Raw genomic sequence first — 17,448 nt, forward strand, 5'->3', positions numbered from 1 at the left:
ACACACACACACACACACACACACACGTCAATCCGGGTATTGTTAATGTTGCAACTCGGATAATATTAATATCGTTAGCCGTATGGAAGAGGCTGAAGCTCGCTACCGCACAGAGAAACCCAATCCGGGGGCGATTTTGCGAGTTAATTACGGGTTGCATCCGCTCCGCCTGAGCGCGGTATTATTAATTCCAAATCGCTTGATTAGACACAGGTTCGAGTCCCGCGATGTCGATTGTAATATGCGACCGCAATTGGAACGGAACAGTAAATTCGTTTAATTTTCCGTTAAATAAATCCCACGTTACAATTCTGATATTGTTATACGGTGAAACAACAACACCGGGATTTTGTTCAATTTCCCATTAGCACATTCTGGCAACAAATATGGCAGTGCGCCTCAAAACAACCTCTTTTCTGAAGCCCAGTTAAAACACAAAATTGGTATACAAGCAAACTTAATTATACCAGTTTACTCAGCTTAATTAACTTGACATATTTTCGTAGCGTTAATTGTCGAGTATACAATGCCGCGGACGGAACTGGCTTGCAAAAGATCCGCGATGCGTTTATAGACCTCCGGAAGCAATCTGGGAAAATTTTAAAGTATTATTGTATATAATAAGTAGATTTAAAATAAGAGAGAGAGAGAGAGAGAGAGAGAGAGAGAGAGAGAGAGAGAGAGAGAGAGAGAGAGAGAGAGAGAGAGAGAGAGAGAGAGAGAGAGTACCGAAACGAATTAATATAAATGATCGTGATGATAATATGCGGCGAGCGTTTTGCAAAACGTGCGCCAGTCTCCGGAATAAACATCGCCGTGCATGCGCCTTGTCTAATGGATTAATGTAGCGAGTAATGAGCTCAGGGCTCTTATTTTCCTATTAGCTCTTTGTTGCGCTCGCAGATCGCAACAAAGTGTATATGTATATAGCGCGTGCATATAACACACTCCGACATGCGAACGCACTCCGCGCGAGCTATCGTGGACGCGAAAGTGTTAATTATGTGGGAATCATGTGCGTTTTGTCGCGATGAAAATACCGGCGATTACGGTTAGTTCCGATTCTTTGTTCGCCATAAGATAATCGGATGAGGAACTCCGCTGAGTAATTGCCCATCATTTATATCGGGAATGTAATCTCATTTTCTTCGCCATTTTAATGGAAAGGTACTTAAACTTTCATTATCGTAAAGATCCCATCTATCAAATCGCTTGCATAACTTTCGATAATTACTCGTCTCGAAGAATTTAGAGGAAAAGCAATTGATGATTTTCAAGTAAAATTCTTTTCATTGATATTCTACACACACAAAAAAAAGTGTTAAATCAATACTTATATACATATTTGTATATAAGCAAGAATCTTTAATCTTCTTATAAGAATTTCAACTTTTTTTCTTGATTAAACTATATAAATACCTTCATTCAAGCAAGTTTTCTTCGTTTAACGCAATTTATATCTAATTTCATAATTATAGATTCTTGCTTATATAAGTCTTGATTTAACACTTCTTTTTTTTCTGTGTATAATTAGATAAATTTGTCAAGTCTTTGCAGAAAGAAATTTCGCCTGTATATGACGTGAATAACCTTTTTAACAAACTGAATAATTTTTCTGTGAGTGTAAATAAATTTTTGACAATCCTATTTGTTTTGAATTATTAAGAATATCAAACAGAAAATTCTCTTTCCCCAGCTTGCTCACAGCGATTCATCATGGAAGATTCATGGGCATCCTTCGCAGTCAGAAGCCGGGATCGATCCTGGCCGTAGGAATAGGAAGCCGGATTGCGGAGACCTCGATGAGGAGACTTCGACGGCGTGCACGGGGATCCGTTGATCCGCGAGGAAAACGAGATCAGGAAGTTCCTCGCGACCGCGAGGATTAACTAAGCGTATGTTCTCAATCTCGGGGCGAGTCCCCGCGCGGCCTTGGAAAATCTCGAATTAATTTCTTTTTCCCTCCCACCCCGTCCATCCTTCTCTGCCATGTCTGCGTTTCTTTCCACGGTAGAGGAAGAAGGAAAGGTGCACGCACGAGGGGGAAACCCCTCGCAGGGTGTAGTTGGGCTTTTAGTTAGGCGCTTTGCGGATTCGGGGAGACTTTCCCATTCGCAGAATCCGTAAGCTCGGTAAGTTTCGTTGCTCGAACTTTGTGAGTCTTCCCTAATAGCTTTTTTATTCGACGTATTATGATTTTTACGATTAATAATCTTTCACGATGAAGATCATTGTTCATATTAAATTATTGACAGATATTGAGAAAATTCAACACGTTTTGAGTCAGAGAGTCTTTGGAACTTCTTTCAGGCTGTCTTCTATTATTATCTTCCTATTTTCCATTTTGTCTCGTGAAGGGATGCATCAATTTTTGTTACTGCCCAGGCGATCCCACAGGAACGTCACTCGGAAATGTATGCTGCAAGCGTAGAGGTATCATTCTAAGGGAACACGATGTAAGAATCATATGTCAGCATCAGCATAAATGAAGAGCGAAGGGAAACTCCTTCAATGTTGGTCGATTCGATTCCAGCTTTTGTTTGCTCGAGTAACACGAGACGGGCGTCAGAGAGATACTCGCCACGAAGACCCGGGAGATGTAATTCGCGACGTATTGCACATCTGCAGCGTGTTATCTCTGGAGATCGTGATGCTGCGGCTCGGTTTCGATCCGAAACCACGCCGGTACACGGCGGAGATAAAGGCGGTCCGGCTTGCTCGCGCCAGCCAGGTCGGTCGATGCGAATCGATCCGGCTCTTTAAGCGGGTCGTAACCTCTAGCAAGTCCGGCCTTTGGGACGAGGTCGCGGTGACCCAAATTAGGAGCCTTACCTCGCCTTACCTGCGTGCGCTATGGCCGCCTTCGACTGTGCCTCTCCTGCCTGCAATCGTTACCCCGGATTCTGCGCACTCTCATCGTCACCATCGAGGATACCTCTCTGTGCGAGAAGCCCGAGCCTGCACCTCGCGCGCATCGCCACGTCGAATACTCCTCGTTCGGGGTCAATCTCTCGTTCCTTCACCTCCCAATGGACGATAACACGCATCTTTGTACGTTTCGGTCGTTCGACGAAATAATGGCTCGGTAATAATGGCTCAAGTTTCGTTTGTGTTATCAGATGGGAGAACTTTGGACTTGAAGAGTGACTTTCTGAATACGCGCGCGCGCGCGCGTTACATAGATGATCATTTATCCTCTTGACAGACATATCAATAGAGTTTATGTTATTGCTGAATGTTACAAATATAATTTGATAATCTAAGTAACAGCAATAATATCTTGTATATCTATAGAATATACTATGGATGTACTTAATATACTGAGAACATCCTTCTAATATTTTATACTTTACGATATCCTCTGAACATTCTCAGAATATACATTTGTTGTTAAAAAAATAATAGCTTTAACGTATTCAAAAATTTTTTTCTCTATACTCGGTATCAATTATTGTATGAAATTATTCATATCTGTAGATAATGTGCAAAATTCTGGATTTCTTCTTCTCTGCAGAAGACTACTCGTGCAAAATAAAATTCTTCACATTCTCCTTTTTTTCCGTCGTCGAAAATTAAACTCGACAAATATGTCGCTGTTCTAATAATGTCGCAACTTAGCGCAACTCCGACGTTTCTTCCGGCGTGCTCGCGAGAGCCGTCGTTTTATCCAAACCGTGACGAAGTTACGCTGCGTGAAAGTAAACGACGATCGCGGCTCTTTTCTGAATTCTAACGAGTTGCGTTACGCGAGTCTGAATTTTCCCAAAGGCGTTCATCGGCGTATTTAATTACCATCCGCCACACGGAGAGATTTCGAAAGTAGACCGCCGCCGCGGCGCAACGCTGCGGAAGGATGTTGCTACGTGCGAACGAATTAAAACAACGCCGGCCTGCAAACTCTCCGTTCCGCGCGCGCGTTACGATACACACGAGAGTTCTTCCTTTCTCCGGCTAAGGGCAGGAGGCTCGCGCGTGCACGGTGGCTCGCAAAGGTTTGTGGACCGCCGGAAGCAACCTGCGATCGATCCACCTGGCCTGCCCTGCCGCCGTCGCGTCGTCCCTTCTTGCATGTACACGCTCGAACTCGGGGACGATTTCCCCGACTGCGCTCGCACAACACAAGTCTGTCCCGATCGAATCCGCGTCGCGTGACAACACCAGAGTTTTAAATTGAGACTTTAGATCGTAATTTCTTAAAATTCGAGCCATCGAGCAATAATAACGCTGTAAATCAACAACAATAAGTAAATTGCACAATTTTCATGAAAACATCCCTCGTAGCTTCTATAACTGTGTTTTGTGCAGTATTAATAAATAGTTCAGTTGTCATACGAGTAATCAATTTATCACGTGACTCATTTGCTAAGCTGTTCTAAAATAGTTTTTATTACCGTCGTAAATAATGTCATCTTTTAGAATTATAAATTTTCCGTTTAAACCGGTGTTGTCTTATTCCTCTTCTTGGCTCATAATATCCTTTGGGTAACGTGGCAAAGGCAGCCAATCTCGTAAGCCAAGCCGCTCGTCAAGCCATTTCGAAAATTTCATTTCGGTCTTGTTCCTGGCCCATGTCGAGAGCATTTGATACGCACGCCGAGGACCCTTCTTCAAGGACGAAAAAGGGGCTGTCGAGACGAGATAGAATTAAAGGTTAATCCCACGGGGTATATCTACTCGATGAGGAAGAGAGAGAGAGAGAAAAACAGAGAGAGAACAAGAAAAAGAGAGGAAGAGACGGATTCCTCTCCTCCTTTGTGTTCGTCTTCTTCTCTCGGAGAGGAGGATTTTGTTTCTCGCTGGAAGATACCATAAATATTTGCGCTCTTAAGTGCTCCTGGAATATAAGAGGAGGCGTCGCGCTAAGAAGATCCCGGATCTCTCGCACAGGCTGCTCTTTTGAGTGAAGAACGATTTTCCTTGACTTAATCAGCTTCTCCGGAAACGGCGTTAGAGACTGTCGTTGAAGTATCCTCCAAGAGGTTTTACGTGTGCAACTAAATTTGCACTCAGCTCAATGCTCATCCATGTCAGTTTTCGCAAACCTGGTTTGCAAAGCAAGAAATATTATATGCGATTCGTACGTTTAAATCGTGGAAATTTTACGTACTTGGTCCATCGATTCGTTTCGGTCACACATTCTTGATTAACTATTGATTCTTAATTCGCACTTCCAAATTGTTAAATTTATAAAGCCTGCATTCTTTATCTGTTAAGATTTCGCAAAACTGGTTTGCATTGAAAGCGAGAAATATTACATGTAATTCATACACATTCTTTTTAATCGTTGAAATTTTACGTACTTGGTCTAGCGATTAGTTTTAATCTCATATTCTTGGTTAACTGTTAACTCTTTTAACTCTTAATTCATTTCTAAATCGTTAAATTTATAAAGCCTGCATTCTTCATCTGTTAAGGGGATCCTAAAGCCGTCTGTAATACCGGCTTTTTTTCTTAGCACTAATCTTTTAATTGACTTTATATGAAATGCAAAATTTTGTCTAGAATTAAAGTACGCATCAAAATCTAGGTCATGGTGGTCAAATTTATATCGAAAACGAAAAAAAATTAATATTTTTGTTAATTTTTGGTATACGTAACGACAATATTTGCTTTGTACAAAAATTCCACGATAAATATCCACAAAATTAGACCGGCATGACCTAGGGACAACATTTAAGAACAATATCGTGCAATTAGATCTAAGATTGAAAACCTAGAAAAAAAGATTATTTTATATAACTTTTATATGTGCAAAAGCACATTCAGGTTGACAGGATAAACAATATTGCGTGTGGCAAGAGATGGCGCAGTAATCGAACAAAGACAGATGCCTCTCGTTAGACAAGGACAGATATAGATATATGACAAGAAAACAGAATTAGAAATGTTGACATTACCGACGTCGAGGAAGTTCAGCCTTCACTTTAGGATCCCCTTAAGGTGATTGGGCCATGTACCATATGAGTCAATATAAGGGCTAAATTTTATTTTAAGAAAAACCATTTTTATGGATGTATTCTAGACACTTGTATAATTACTGGTTTTATAATGTAACTTTTCATTCGATTACGTATCAATTTATCTACTGATAAATGTAAACAGTTCAAGATTTGATTTCAGTTGACATTCGTACAAGAGAAATGTCGCGACATTGCATCTCTTCGATGTAGGCAGCTATCATGCCAGTGCCATGTGTTTGAGTGAGGTTATGTATTGTGTTTATGTTAAAAAATAATGGAAGGTAACAAACAATTTCGATAACGGGAGATTTGCTTGCCAAAGAATAGTGCTGTGGAAAGAAAACACTACACGGCGCGGCGTTGCCACATGTTCACGTCGCGTACAGCTGATCGAAAGGCCGACAAGAAACGCGACGATTCATCAACTTTTGATTGAATTTTTGGCCTTATTACACGTCAACGTCGTTTTGTCTTATACTTAACAAGTGCTAGAAGAATCAAATAATGTTATTTTCAGTTTTTTGAACTTGTTTCTTTACAGACAGTGAGTAAAATTCTCGAAAAATGTATGTTTTCGGTACAATTTCCCATAAAACCTATTTAAAATTGCCAACTTTGAGATTTAATATCTTAAAAACTAGACGTCAGATCTTCTCAAAATTGCAAATTTAAGCGTATTTAGGTTTTTTTTATAACATATATTTAATTCGGATTTTTTTCTTTAACATGCTCTGATGGCCCAATCACCTTAAGATTCCAAACTGTGAAATTCTTCATTACATAAATTTTTAAATTGTTAATGTATACAATTAATATATACAAAAAAACACACCTTTTTTATAGACACACATAAATTTATAAAATAACCATCCGAATCTCTGCGAAATCATCGCTTTACGGTATTTGTTGTCGAATTAGAGATTTCGGGATCATTGAGTCATTCACCTCTGTCTATCGTGCGTCGTGAATCTCCCACGTGAGATTGGCTTTGTGCATCCCTTATTCGCGCGGGAACAATTTATCTACCGCGCATCAGACATATCGGTGATATGCCAATTTCGTGAATGGCCCACGTTTTGTTCCCATCGATCGTTCGTGTCTCCTGGGCTTGTTTTCATTTCGCTCTTTTATTTCTCGAGAATGGAAGAAGAAAAGAGTAGAATAAAACTATAAAATAAAGACTCCGTTGTGTACCAGGGTGTCTCATCGAGCACCGAGCATGCTTTCGCGACTAATTTTTAAACAAAACAAAATTAAAAAAAAAAACATTCTGCGACTTTAAGTTGAAATAGAACCAACAGACGTGGAGAAACACATCCGTGAAGCGCGGTTAACGAGCAGCAATAAAAGGCGAGGCGAATAGGACAAACCGCGAGAGCGAAAACATCGGATAGGGGTTGCCGCCCTTCGGATAGGCCGTTCGCTGTCGTATCGCCGTAGCGTATCCCGCAGACAATCCGTAAGGGCTTAGCACTGTTTCAACAAGGGATTACCGGCGCGTCCCCAAGCCGAGCGATACGCGATACAGCCCCGTAGCGGACCTGCGTGTCGGGGACAAACATTTAAATTGCCAAGATTACGTCAAGTGGCTAGCAAGTGACACCGTCCAAGAGATGTGCGATTGTTCGCGAAAACGGGTCATCCATGTCGGTCATCTCTTTCGTATTTTAGGTCCATTAAATATGCGATTTACTTACATTGAATTAAATTAATTTAATTTAATCAATTTTACATTTTAATTGCTTCCTTATAGAGAAGCTTTGTTTTTGTAATAAATATTTGTTTTTCAGTTTTCTATGTCAATGTGTTTAGAATGTTCTAAAACGTCGAAAAATCATTTTTTTTTAAACGTCCCGTATGTGTGTATGTTGTGTGTGTGTATGTATGTATTATGTGTACGGATTTCCCTTTCAAAAGTCTCTATAACTCAAGAACTGCTTTAGCTACAGCGTTTCATTTTGACATACAAGTAAAGTAGTACAACACTTTTATTTACTGTCATTTTTATAAAAAATTATACAGTGTTTTAGATTTTAAGGCAGTCTCAATTTTTCAAAAAATGTGTGTCTCCTAGAGGAAGCTTTATAAGCGAAAAAAAATGACAAGGAAGCAATGTGCAAGTTTCTAATTTACACACTCTTTTTTTAACTTCTTTTCGAGTTCTTGATGCACCGATCTCTTTGTAACAAAGGACGCTTATATGGGATATTTTTTTTAGGGGGATTTTCTTGATAATAAATTGAAGATATTTTCTAAAAATACAATTTTAATTAATCACTTCTTGTTAATTAGCATTAAAATTTTTGACAAATTATTGGCAATTAGCTTTCAATTTAAGCAGGATAATATTATATCTGATGACACGAGATAATAATATATCTGACGGCACGAGAACCACAAGAGAGGCACGGTCTCTTACCGCGGGTCGCATCTTCGCATCTTAAAGCGTGACGCATGTATGTGTTTATCTTTGAACGTGTCAAGCCAGCAGCTATTTATGAAGTCGCAATGCCGTGCATATTACCGTCTGGCATATACGGGATGTATCGAAAGTTGCGTACTTTCACTTAATTACAAGCCGCTTGACGAATTTTCGTGGAACTTACCTGCTAAATAGTCCCGTAAGACATGTGTGACTTTTGGCATAAAAGTTTCAATATCAAGTATTTTGGAAACTAAGAAACCCGCGATAATAATATTGTTAATAAAAATCCATTTGAGATTAGCTATAAACAATTTTCATCTATTTATGTCTTTGAAGCTTAATTGGGTCGACGTGAAACACCTTTTCAAATTCAATCGATAATTTAATTGTATAGCGCTGAGAAAAAGTGCCGGTAATTCTCTAACACCTTGTATATTTATTTGCCGCGGTTTACAGCGCAAGATTGCATGTCAGTAATCACCTCGAGCTCAACCTCGAGCATCGTCGATACTCGAGTGTGGCTCGAAAGCGTGAAAACGTCTTTAATCCTTTCGAGCTCTCCGATAACGTGGGACATAAGCAGTAATTTTGTTTTCTCACTCACTTTTACACTCGCGCCTTTAAATCGACGTTTGTTGCAAATAAGATACTTCGGCGTGATAGCGTTAATGGGATAACTATGATGAGATTTTCTGCTGATTAATAGTTATAACTTTTTTTCTTATAAATTTGACTGCTAAATAAATATTTGTAATTTTTACTGACTTTATGTACCTGATATCTAATATCTAATGATTAATTAACGAATCTAATCTAAAGCAGTATACTCTAATTGAGATTAAAGCTCTTGTCTTCGGAGACAAGAAGACAAGAGCGTCCGCGCAAAAGAAAAAATCGTACAAATAGCTGCCATAAAGGTACACGAGATACGGGAAAAAAAGAGCATATATCCCGGCACGGTGGTATATCGATTTAGTCGAGACTTCAACTTCATCGCCTGCCGCACCGAAAGATTCTCGAAGCGAGACCTGAAATAGAAAAAAAAAGGAAAGCGAAACGCGGAGGAAGGAAGGAAAGGAAGGAAGGAAGAGCAACTAGGATCCTTGTATCGCCTCTCGCGTGTCGACGAGAAATATTTTCTTTTTACGCGAGACGAGTCCCTTCTTCTGGCGCTCGGTGAATCGCGCGGAGTAAAACGGGGTTCACCCTCGTTCACCCCCGCGTTTTCTCTCCTGTCCGCAGGGATTCATAAGAAAAGTTACGTTCCACGGGACGGGGACATCCCTCTTTCGAAAAAGCGCCAGCTCGGTTTAGCTTTCGATCTACTCGTTACGGTAAACGCTCGGCTTCGTGGGATCAGCTGGTTTCCTCCTTTCGCGTGCGTTTTCCCTCGGAAAAGTTTCCTTTCTTCTTGGCTGTTCAGTTTGACAGCAATTCTGCGTTCTTATCCGCGGAAAGCGGATGTAACAAATACTCGCGTGGACTTCGTCGAATCAGTAGTTCACTTTAAACTATTGAGAGAAGTTTTACCGTTGAGTTTTAATGTGAATTAAGTGATCACACATGATCATTTCACTTACGAAATCTTAAAAATAAATGATGCATTTATAAAATTAAAAAGTGAACGATTTAAACAGACTTGTAAGACGCTTTATAATTCTTTTCTAAAATATTTAAGAATCGTTTAATGGCATTTACGAGCGCAGTGGGCAATTTATATTTTCAATTCCGGATTTATTATTCAACATTTTAAGAAGTTCTTTGTGAAAGCACCACATGCATCTTTAAGACGGTGTATAAAACATTTTTGTGTTGCACGGCAGCAAAATAAATTTGAAAAAGATTTTCCTTGTCTGTGTACTTTCTTACTTTTAGTCCTTGATTTATTCTGCAAATATCGTGTCGTTAAATTATCTCTTGGCTCGCTCGAATATCTTTCTCTGCAACAATTTTGCGAGCTGTAGGAATGAAATTATATTTCTCCCAAGTTTCGGATGCTCGCGAGCATCAGGCACGACCGTCCGCGCAAGTGAGAGCTTACGGCCATAAAAGTTTATTGCTTCTCCTTTCCGTACTTCACTCCTTTCCCAGCTTCTCGCGGGGGATGAGACTTTGTCGGTTCCCCGCAAAGGAAGATCCCTCCTGAGTCCCGACACGCGGCCATTTGCACGTGCTCGCGATATTTCTGAAACGGTATCCACCTGCTTCCATCCTATCTGCTTATTCCTCCCTCTCGTACGCGGGGAGGATACATCTACTTTAATCCTTTTTGCGGCGGGCGACGGCGTTATACTTTCACACGCACTTAAATATGTACGTATATATCTGATCATATTTGATGCACGGAAAAAAATTTAGCTAAAGGATTTGCTACTATACGGACAACTAACATTTTTTGCTGCGAGAGCTAATTAATTTTGCAATAACACAATTTTGTTGCAGCAAAACCTTTTTTTTTCGTGTGCAAATATTGCCAAGATATAATAATTATAAATAATTTAAATAAAAAAATAACAATTTTTTCGCTAAAAATTGTTTTTTCTATCTTAAGATAACGTTTTTAAACCTAATTTTGTCGAAGTAATTTGTGCTGCGTTTGTCAAACTGTTTCATTTTTATTATATTATTTCTAATGATAAATCTATGGTTAATCTCTGCAACAGATTTCTTTTTAATGAAAACAAAATACCAAATTTTATTTTTTCCTCGGCAAGTCAATTTCTGTCTTTAAAGGTAGAAATTAAATGACATGTCGTAACGAGATTACATATTTTTATCGTGATAACACGCAAATTCATTCTACAAATTTTTAAATTTGTGGCTTAATATGTCATTTATTTTTAAAAAGGAAGTCTATTCAAAAGATAATTGCGAGATACCATTATCTTGCTTTGCGAGGGAATTTTAGTTAAAACGAGATGCAAAATTAGTTTCCGGGAGATCTCTGCAAATTCACGGGCGACTCATTCCGGTAGTCACGAGGCGTTTTAATCGCATCGTCCTCGTCGAGAGCCGTCGCGTCAGTTGTGAACTGTGTACGAGGAGAATGCGAGAAAGGTCGAGCGTGACGAAGAGGGACGGGGGATTAATCCCGGACGTTTGTAATTCGAATTGAATTTATCACCGCGGAAACTATGAGGCAACGAACGGACAGACGGACCGAGCGACGAACGAACGAATGAACGAACGAACGAACGAACGAACGAACGAACGAAGGGAGGTCGGCAGACCCGGGCTTGCAGATGAATAATGGAGGCCCCAATGAGATTTTCCAGTTCGCCGCGGGGCACCGTAATATTAGCTTACCGTCGCCATCGCGACTCGCCCGCGACTGTGCCCGAAACGACCATGAAGCGCACAACCCGACCCGAGGTTTTAGGCTCGGCCACCCCTGTGTGCTCTACGACGCTCTCATACCTTTCTCACCCCCGCCAAGTCAATGGCTATCAAACGGAGAACAAACGCGGAAAAGAATATCAGGGTTAAAGAGAAGATGCCGCGGAGATTTACGCCTAGGTGAACTAATCAATGCCGCAACCTCTTATAGTCAAAGACACGTCTAATAACGTGGACTCACAATCATGTTTTTCTTGTAACGTAAATCTCAGCATATGTAGAATCAACCTGATATTCAATCAAATTAAATTAAAGAAAAACGGTCAGGACTGGCTCTTGGTTGCCTAATAATATTATTAGAGTGAATTTTATGCAATTCTTCGCCTTATTGTTAGCTAATCACGCTATTTTCAGACGTAAAACGTATAGTCTCAGCCTAATGTTATTTCCGGAAAGACCGAACAATTTCGTCGACGAGTCTCTCGATTGACCGGCGCTCGCTTTTACAAGACGGCGCGTCATGTCATCTCGAAACGCGTAACCGGATAATGCGGCCAGGCATTCCCATCGATCAGATGAATGGAGAGATAGCGTGAAAGGGAAAGCAAGATCGAAGGAACGGCGGCAATTCGTGCGACAGTCGCCGCTGGCGAGAAAATTGCTTTCAGTCTGGCTTTTCGCGACACTTCGTTCGGGACGAGGGTGGAGAAGGGCGCGGCGGCAGGAGTGCGAGAGGTCGACCCTTAAAGAAACGAGAAACGAAAATGTATTTCCGGATGTATGCTGGCAAATCGAAAACCCGGATCGGCAATTGTGCGAGCCGAGTCTCGAGCGCCTCCCGCCTCGATGCTGAATGGGCCGTTCGGCTAAATTAGAAAAATTACGTGGGAGAGAAAGAGCAGAGAGAGACGGGGTTGCTCTCGGAGTGGCAAGAAATAAGATGGTTCTGTGGAAGACCGCGGAAAGGGGGTGAAGAGAGGGAGGCATTATCGCGCAGTGCAATAAATGTATTCCTTGGAGATAAAATTGCGGTGAATTAATCTACCTTATAACGGATATATTAAAACGTTCCAGAAAATATATATGAGATGCGATGAAAAGATATCTATTAAAAATATCGCTTTAGAAAGATATTTTCCGATAGGAGTAGATATTATATTTTGTTATTATTTTCGGAATAATAATAAAACGTTCAATTACGTTTAATGTACTTTATGCTGAAAATATACAAGTGACAAACAAATATATTATACAAGAAAGTTTTGCAGAAATAGAAACGTCCGGGGATTCAATTTCTTAAAATACTCAAAAAATAAAATGTATTAGTCTAGATACTTGTAATCGTCTCAATGTTGTATGGTTGTCACGTTTCGTTCCAGCATGGAAATTTTACAAAACCTACGTAATCCTTTGTATCTTCGCGTGCGGAGGTATTTTATATACCGAGCGCAAACTTTTGCTGAAAAATGCAAAAATAAACACATTTGTGCCCGCTATCCGGAGTCGAGTAAAGCGTAACGTTGTCCGTAAATATTTGATCGACGCAATTCGTCTCTTCTCGACAGCTATATGTATAGAATGTAAATCCGTGACGCGCTTCTCTTGCCCCCTGATGTAAAGTTATTTTATACTGAAAATAAAATGCGCGCGCGCCTTGTGCACGGCGACTTCCGTATATGCTATATACCTACGCATATGCGTTTATCTAACAAATGTCATTACCGCGTTTTTGACGCACGCTGATGACAAATCCTCCCGGCAATACGAAAACGAACGCATTTTGAACCCGAATTCGAGTGAAGCGTGAAACGTTATTTGAATATTTCGACTGACGCGGTTATCAGTGTTAATAATGGTTCCTCTTTACCCGGCAATCTCTTACAACGCGACTCCGCGTGTGTCACCCTTCCCGTCCTCATTCCTCTGACAATATTTGCATTGTTCCGGTACAGTCCGGGCGACCCTTACGTCCATCCCCTTTCACCGGTGCGTTGCAAGAGAGGAGTAATGCGCGGGGAGGAGGAAGGCGCCGGGGCCCTCGCGTAAATCCATTTATTTATTTATTTATGTGCCACGGGGGGGCTCGGGCCGACGAGGGGGTGCGAGGCTCGGCTTATAGCCGGCGCATGCATCGAACCGGGAATCCCACGGGAGCGACCGTACGGGATGAGGGAGACGGCAAAAGTCACGGGGATACTCGCGCGCGGATACTCGACCTCCGTCTATACGGACCTTTCCAGAAGCTCGCTCGGAATATACGGGGTGTTTACTTATTCGCACGTTTAATATGTAGAATATTTCCTGTCCAAGAATGAGAACTTCTCTAGGATCAGAATTTAAATAAGATATTGTCACAGTTGGACATAGAAACCTATACATCTAATTTTATTCCCTATTGCGTTCTTTTATTGTATATGTTATTTTAAATAAAATTATGTAAGCAAATTAATACGTGTAAAAGTTTCTATCTCGATAATTTGTTTCTTACTCTTTCGAATTTTGAAATAAAATAGAATTTGTGCAAAAATAATTTATCCCTATATCTGTATGTGTGTGAGAGGCCACTTAAATTTAATTCAAAATTTTAGAATTTGTTAAACAAAGTTTGTAAAAAGAATCTGCTTCTATATTTAATTTTTTTGGTCTTAATATAAATTCTATTTAAATAAAATAATTTGTTTAAAGAAAGTTTTAATTAGTAGAGAATAAAATGTCGATAACTTTTTAGTTTAGAAAAATTAGAAAACAAAGAATTATGTAAGCAAATCCGGCAAATCTAAAATTTTCTACTTCTTTTAATTGCTAATAATTATATTAACGCTACATTTTGAAATTATGTCTTTGAAACATTTTCTTCAAAGTCTTATAGCGTTATTACTTAAGCTTTCATCTTTCAAAGTCTCGTTTAGATTTTCAAACTTTTTCGTTTTTCCTATATGAGCATCGGGGCCGATCTCATTTTCGCAGATATTACGATCGATCAAACGATAGGCGAACACCCTGTGTAGAAGCAAATTCTCCCGAGGCATCGCGGCTTGAAACGAAAATGGTGTTGTGCCACTTAGACGCGGAGAGGATCTCTCTCTCTCTCTCTCTCTCTCTCTCTCTCTCTCTCTTTCTCCCGCTCGATCCCCATGACCGTGACACACCGCGGTTTTCTTTTTTTTTTCGTCTTCCTTTTCGCGACAGACCCTTATTTTAAAGCGACGGCCGTATTACGGATTACGCCGTCTGACTCGGCTTTCCGGCAGAGTCGATGTCTTTTCAGCGATATTACGGAATAGAGAAGTAGACAAGATCTTGGAACGTTGACGGCTTACAAAGGAAGTTCCGTAATACGTAAATCCGAGAAAAGCATCGTGACTCGGAACAGTACAATCTTAAACGTAAATTTCTCCTGAATCAATATCTTCAATCCAACGGATGAAGATATATTTCTATTTATTCTTAAAGTTACGCATTAATCTTACGTATAAAATTTCATGAAAATGCGATTATCGTCCTTGGATTGATGTTTGTGTGAGATATATGATTACTCACCCAGTTGGTCACTTTCTGTCTACGTTCCAGGAGACGTTGCTGGAGTTTCGGTCCAGGACCCGAGAGGAAGGCTCGTACCAGGCTTCGAGTCTTTTCCAGGTGGCTCGGCGTGATGGTTTCGACCTGCGCCAAGTATTTCTGCAAGGTCGTCTCGAGGTCCGGAACCGGAAGACTCGGTAGAGCCTCCTCCTTCTGCAAATCGAACGGAAATAGGCGATTACTACGATCGATAAGAAAGAAGATTGAAATAAATTACGTTCAATGCGCGATTAGCAACGAGAGACAGACATAGACATTAGGTGCTCAAATTAAGCTATGTATGCATATGTATATTTGTCGAGAAAAAAATATATTTTTGAAATTTGTATACATATACAATAATTGTATATATGTATATTTGTATCTATATATAATAATATCTTGTTCTGTTATTGTAATTGATTAGTGTAATCCATACTTTTAATACAAATAAAGAAAGAAGAAGATAGAGAAAGAGTAAAGCTATTAATTTACGTTTAATGGGAAGCAAAGCAAATTTTTGAGGGAGCAGTCTCTCTCTCCATTTTAGAGTTCAAGACATATATTACAAACTTTTGATTACTATTGCGTAACGCGACGTCCGATAGTCAGAATCACCGGAGACGAGTAGGCGACGTGGAAAACGATGACATAGGGCGGCCGGAAATTGGCAGACGGAAAGGGTCACGGACAGGGCAAGTGTGTCCTGTGCCCTACGCCGCCGCGCCGGCGTCGCGTCGCGTCGCGCCGCGCCGACCGGCGGCCGTGTATTCGTTGCCCTTTGCGCGGGGCCACGGCGATTGTAAAATAAAGAATCAATCGAGAAACGAAGCGTGCCTCTGGTGGAGTAAGGGCCCTTAAGGCTAGCACGGTTGGTTGAGCGGAATCCCCTTTTGCAGGCCTAACAAGACCAACTTTGCGATCCGAACACCCTCGTCCTTCAGCTTGAGTGTTTCCGGCGAGCTCACGCGAGAGCAAAAGAGAGAAGAGAGAAGAACGAGACGAAAGGGAGAAAAGGAAAGGACTCACTGTCACCCTGTGATAGACTTTATTCCCTTTTTAGTAGATTCGCGTGTTTTGTAGACTCATTAGCCTTTAGGCCGGTCATTTTGTCATAGACGCTCCTTCGAGTATTTTATAATACACTTTAATTTAGTACGTTAAAATAAAGAAATTCTCAACACAATACTGCGATAATTAACATTTTTATAAAAATAAGAGACTAGTAAATTGTCGCGCAGTCACCTCTCTTTCAGTCTTATCGGAAGAAATAAATTTTATTTGTTAAAACAATCGATGCTCCATCTAATTCTGAAGAAAAACCACGCGAGTGGAAGTCATGGAAAATTTAAGAACTTTGTACATAGAGATGCGCAAGATTCGTTTGAATTTTGCAAAGTATCAGTTTATGCTGCCTTCGACTCCTTCAATATTCTACCGATCCCCAAGTTTCCTTTAGGAGAGAAACTTTCCCATCGTATTATTCCGTTAAATGGAGTACTCCCGTGTTCGCGCACGCGTCAAGAAACTCATCCACGCAAGTTCTTGAACGATTCGCGAACTTTGTCGCGTCGCGATCAAAGGACACGGTGCCGCGGTCGCACGCGCGCGAGGAGTTCCGAGTTCCGAGCCGAGCGAGCGGAAGGCGATCTTGGATACGAGAAAATCGGTGTGCGAGATGGCCTTGGAAGGGGTGGAGAGGTCGCGGGTCGGGGGTGTGTAAGGTCGTTAGCGGAGTTTCGAGCGGTGCATAGCAATGAGGCTTGAAAAGGGGGCGGAAAACCTCCTGGGAATCCGGACACCCGTTATACCGGAGGGCGGAATGAAACGGAGGGCGTGCGTCGCGTTGCGGAGGTAGGCTGCAGGAACAGGACAGGAACGACTGACTCATGCCGCGCCAGGATAATCGAACTCGTTACGATCCGGCTCCCCGGATTCGTTTCGTGCGTGGAATCGCGTATCGCTTCCCGCGTGGTGTATCGATGAATCGGGATTACGGCGCCCGATACAATCTTTTACAGACTTAACTGTCTTTAGATATACCCTGTATTAAAGCTGGAACGATCTGGATATCTGAATAATATATGTTATAAAATATTCGTGACCCATTTTTCGAATATCCGAATAAAATCCTATAAAATCCGAATATTCGGGGAAACTATAAAATTG

The 17,448-nt window shown here is 40.9% G+C and overlaps 1 protein-coding gene and 1 long non-coding RNA gene across 8 annotated transcripts in view; one reads left to right on the forward strand and one right to left on the reverse strand.

Moving 5' to 3' along the window:
• Nucleotides 1-17,448, reverse strand: part of Vacht (Vesicular acetylcholine transporter) — a 92,746-nt gene that overhangs the window by 28,536 nt on the left and 46,762 nt on the right. For 6 of the 7 annotated variants that reach the window (XM_071781408.1, XM_071781411.1, XM_071781409.1 and 3 more), the window contains one exon: nucleotides 15,262-15,453. In XM_071781408.1, coding sequence (XP_071637509.1) covers nucleotides 15,262-15,453 — 192 coding nt within the window. Of the gene's footprint in view, nucleotides 1-15,261; nucleotides 15,454-17,448 lie in introns of those variants that run through there. The other variant, XM_071781415.1, reaches the window with a different exon arrangement.
• LOC139814889 (uncharacterized) lies at nucleotides 597-15,432 on the forward strand. The gene is made up of 3 exons (XR_011732611.1): nucleotides 597-1,167; nucleotides 1,697-1,895; nucleotides 15,292-15,432. It is a non-coding gene; the product is annotated as an uncharacterized lncRNA (long non-coding RNA).

This window comes from Temnothorax longispinosus, chromosome 6 (assembly GCF_030848805.1).
Source record: "Temnothorax longispinosus isolate EJ_2023e chromosome 6, Tlon_JGU_v1, whole genome shotgun sequence".
NCBI lineage: Eukaryota > Metazoa > Arthropoda > Insecta > Hymenoptera > Formicidae > Temnothorax > Temnothorax longispinosus.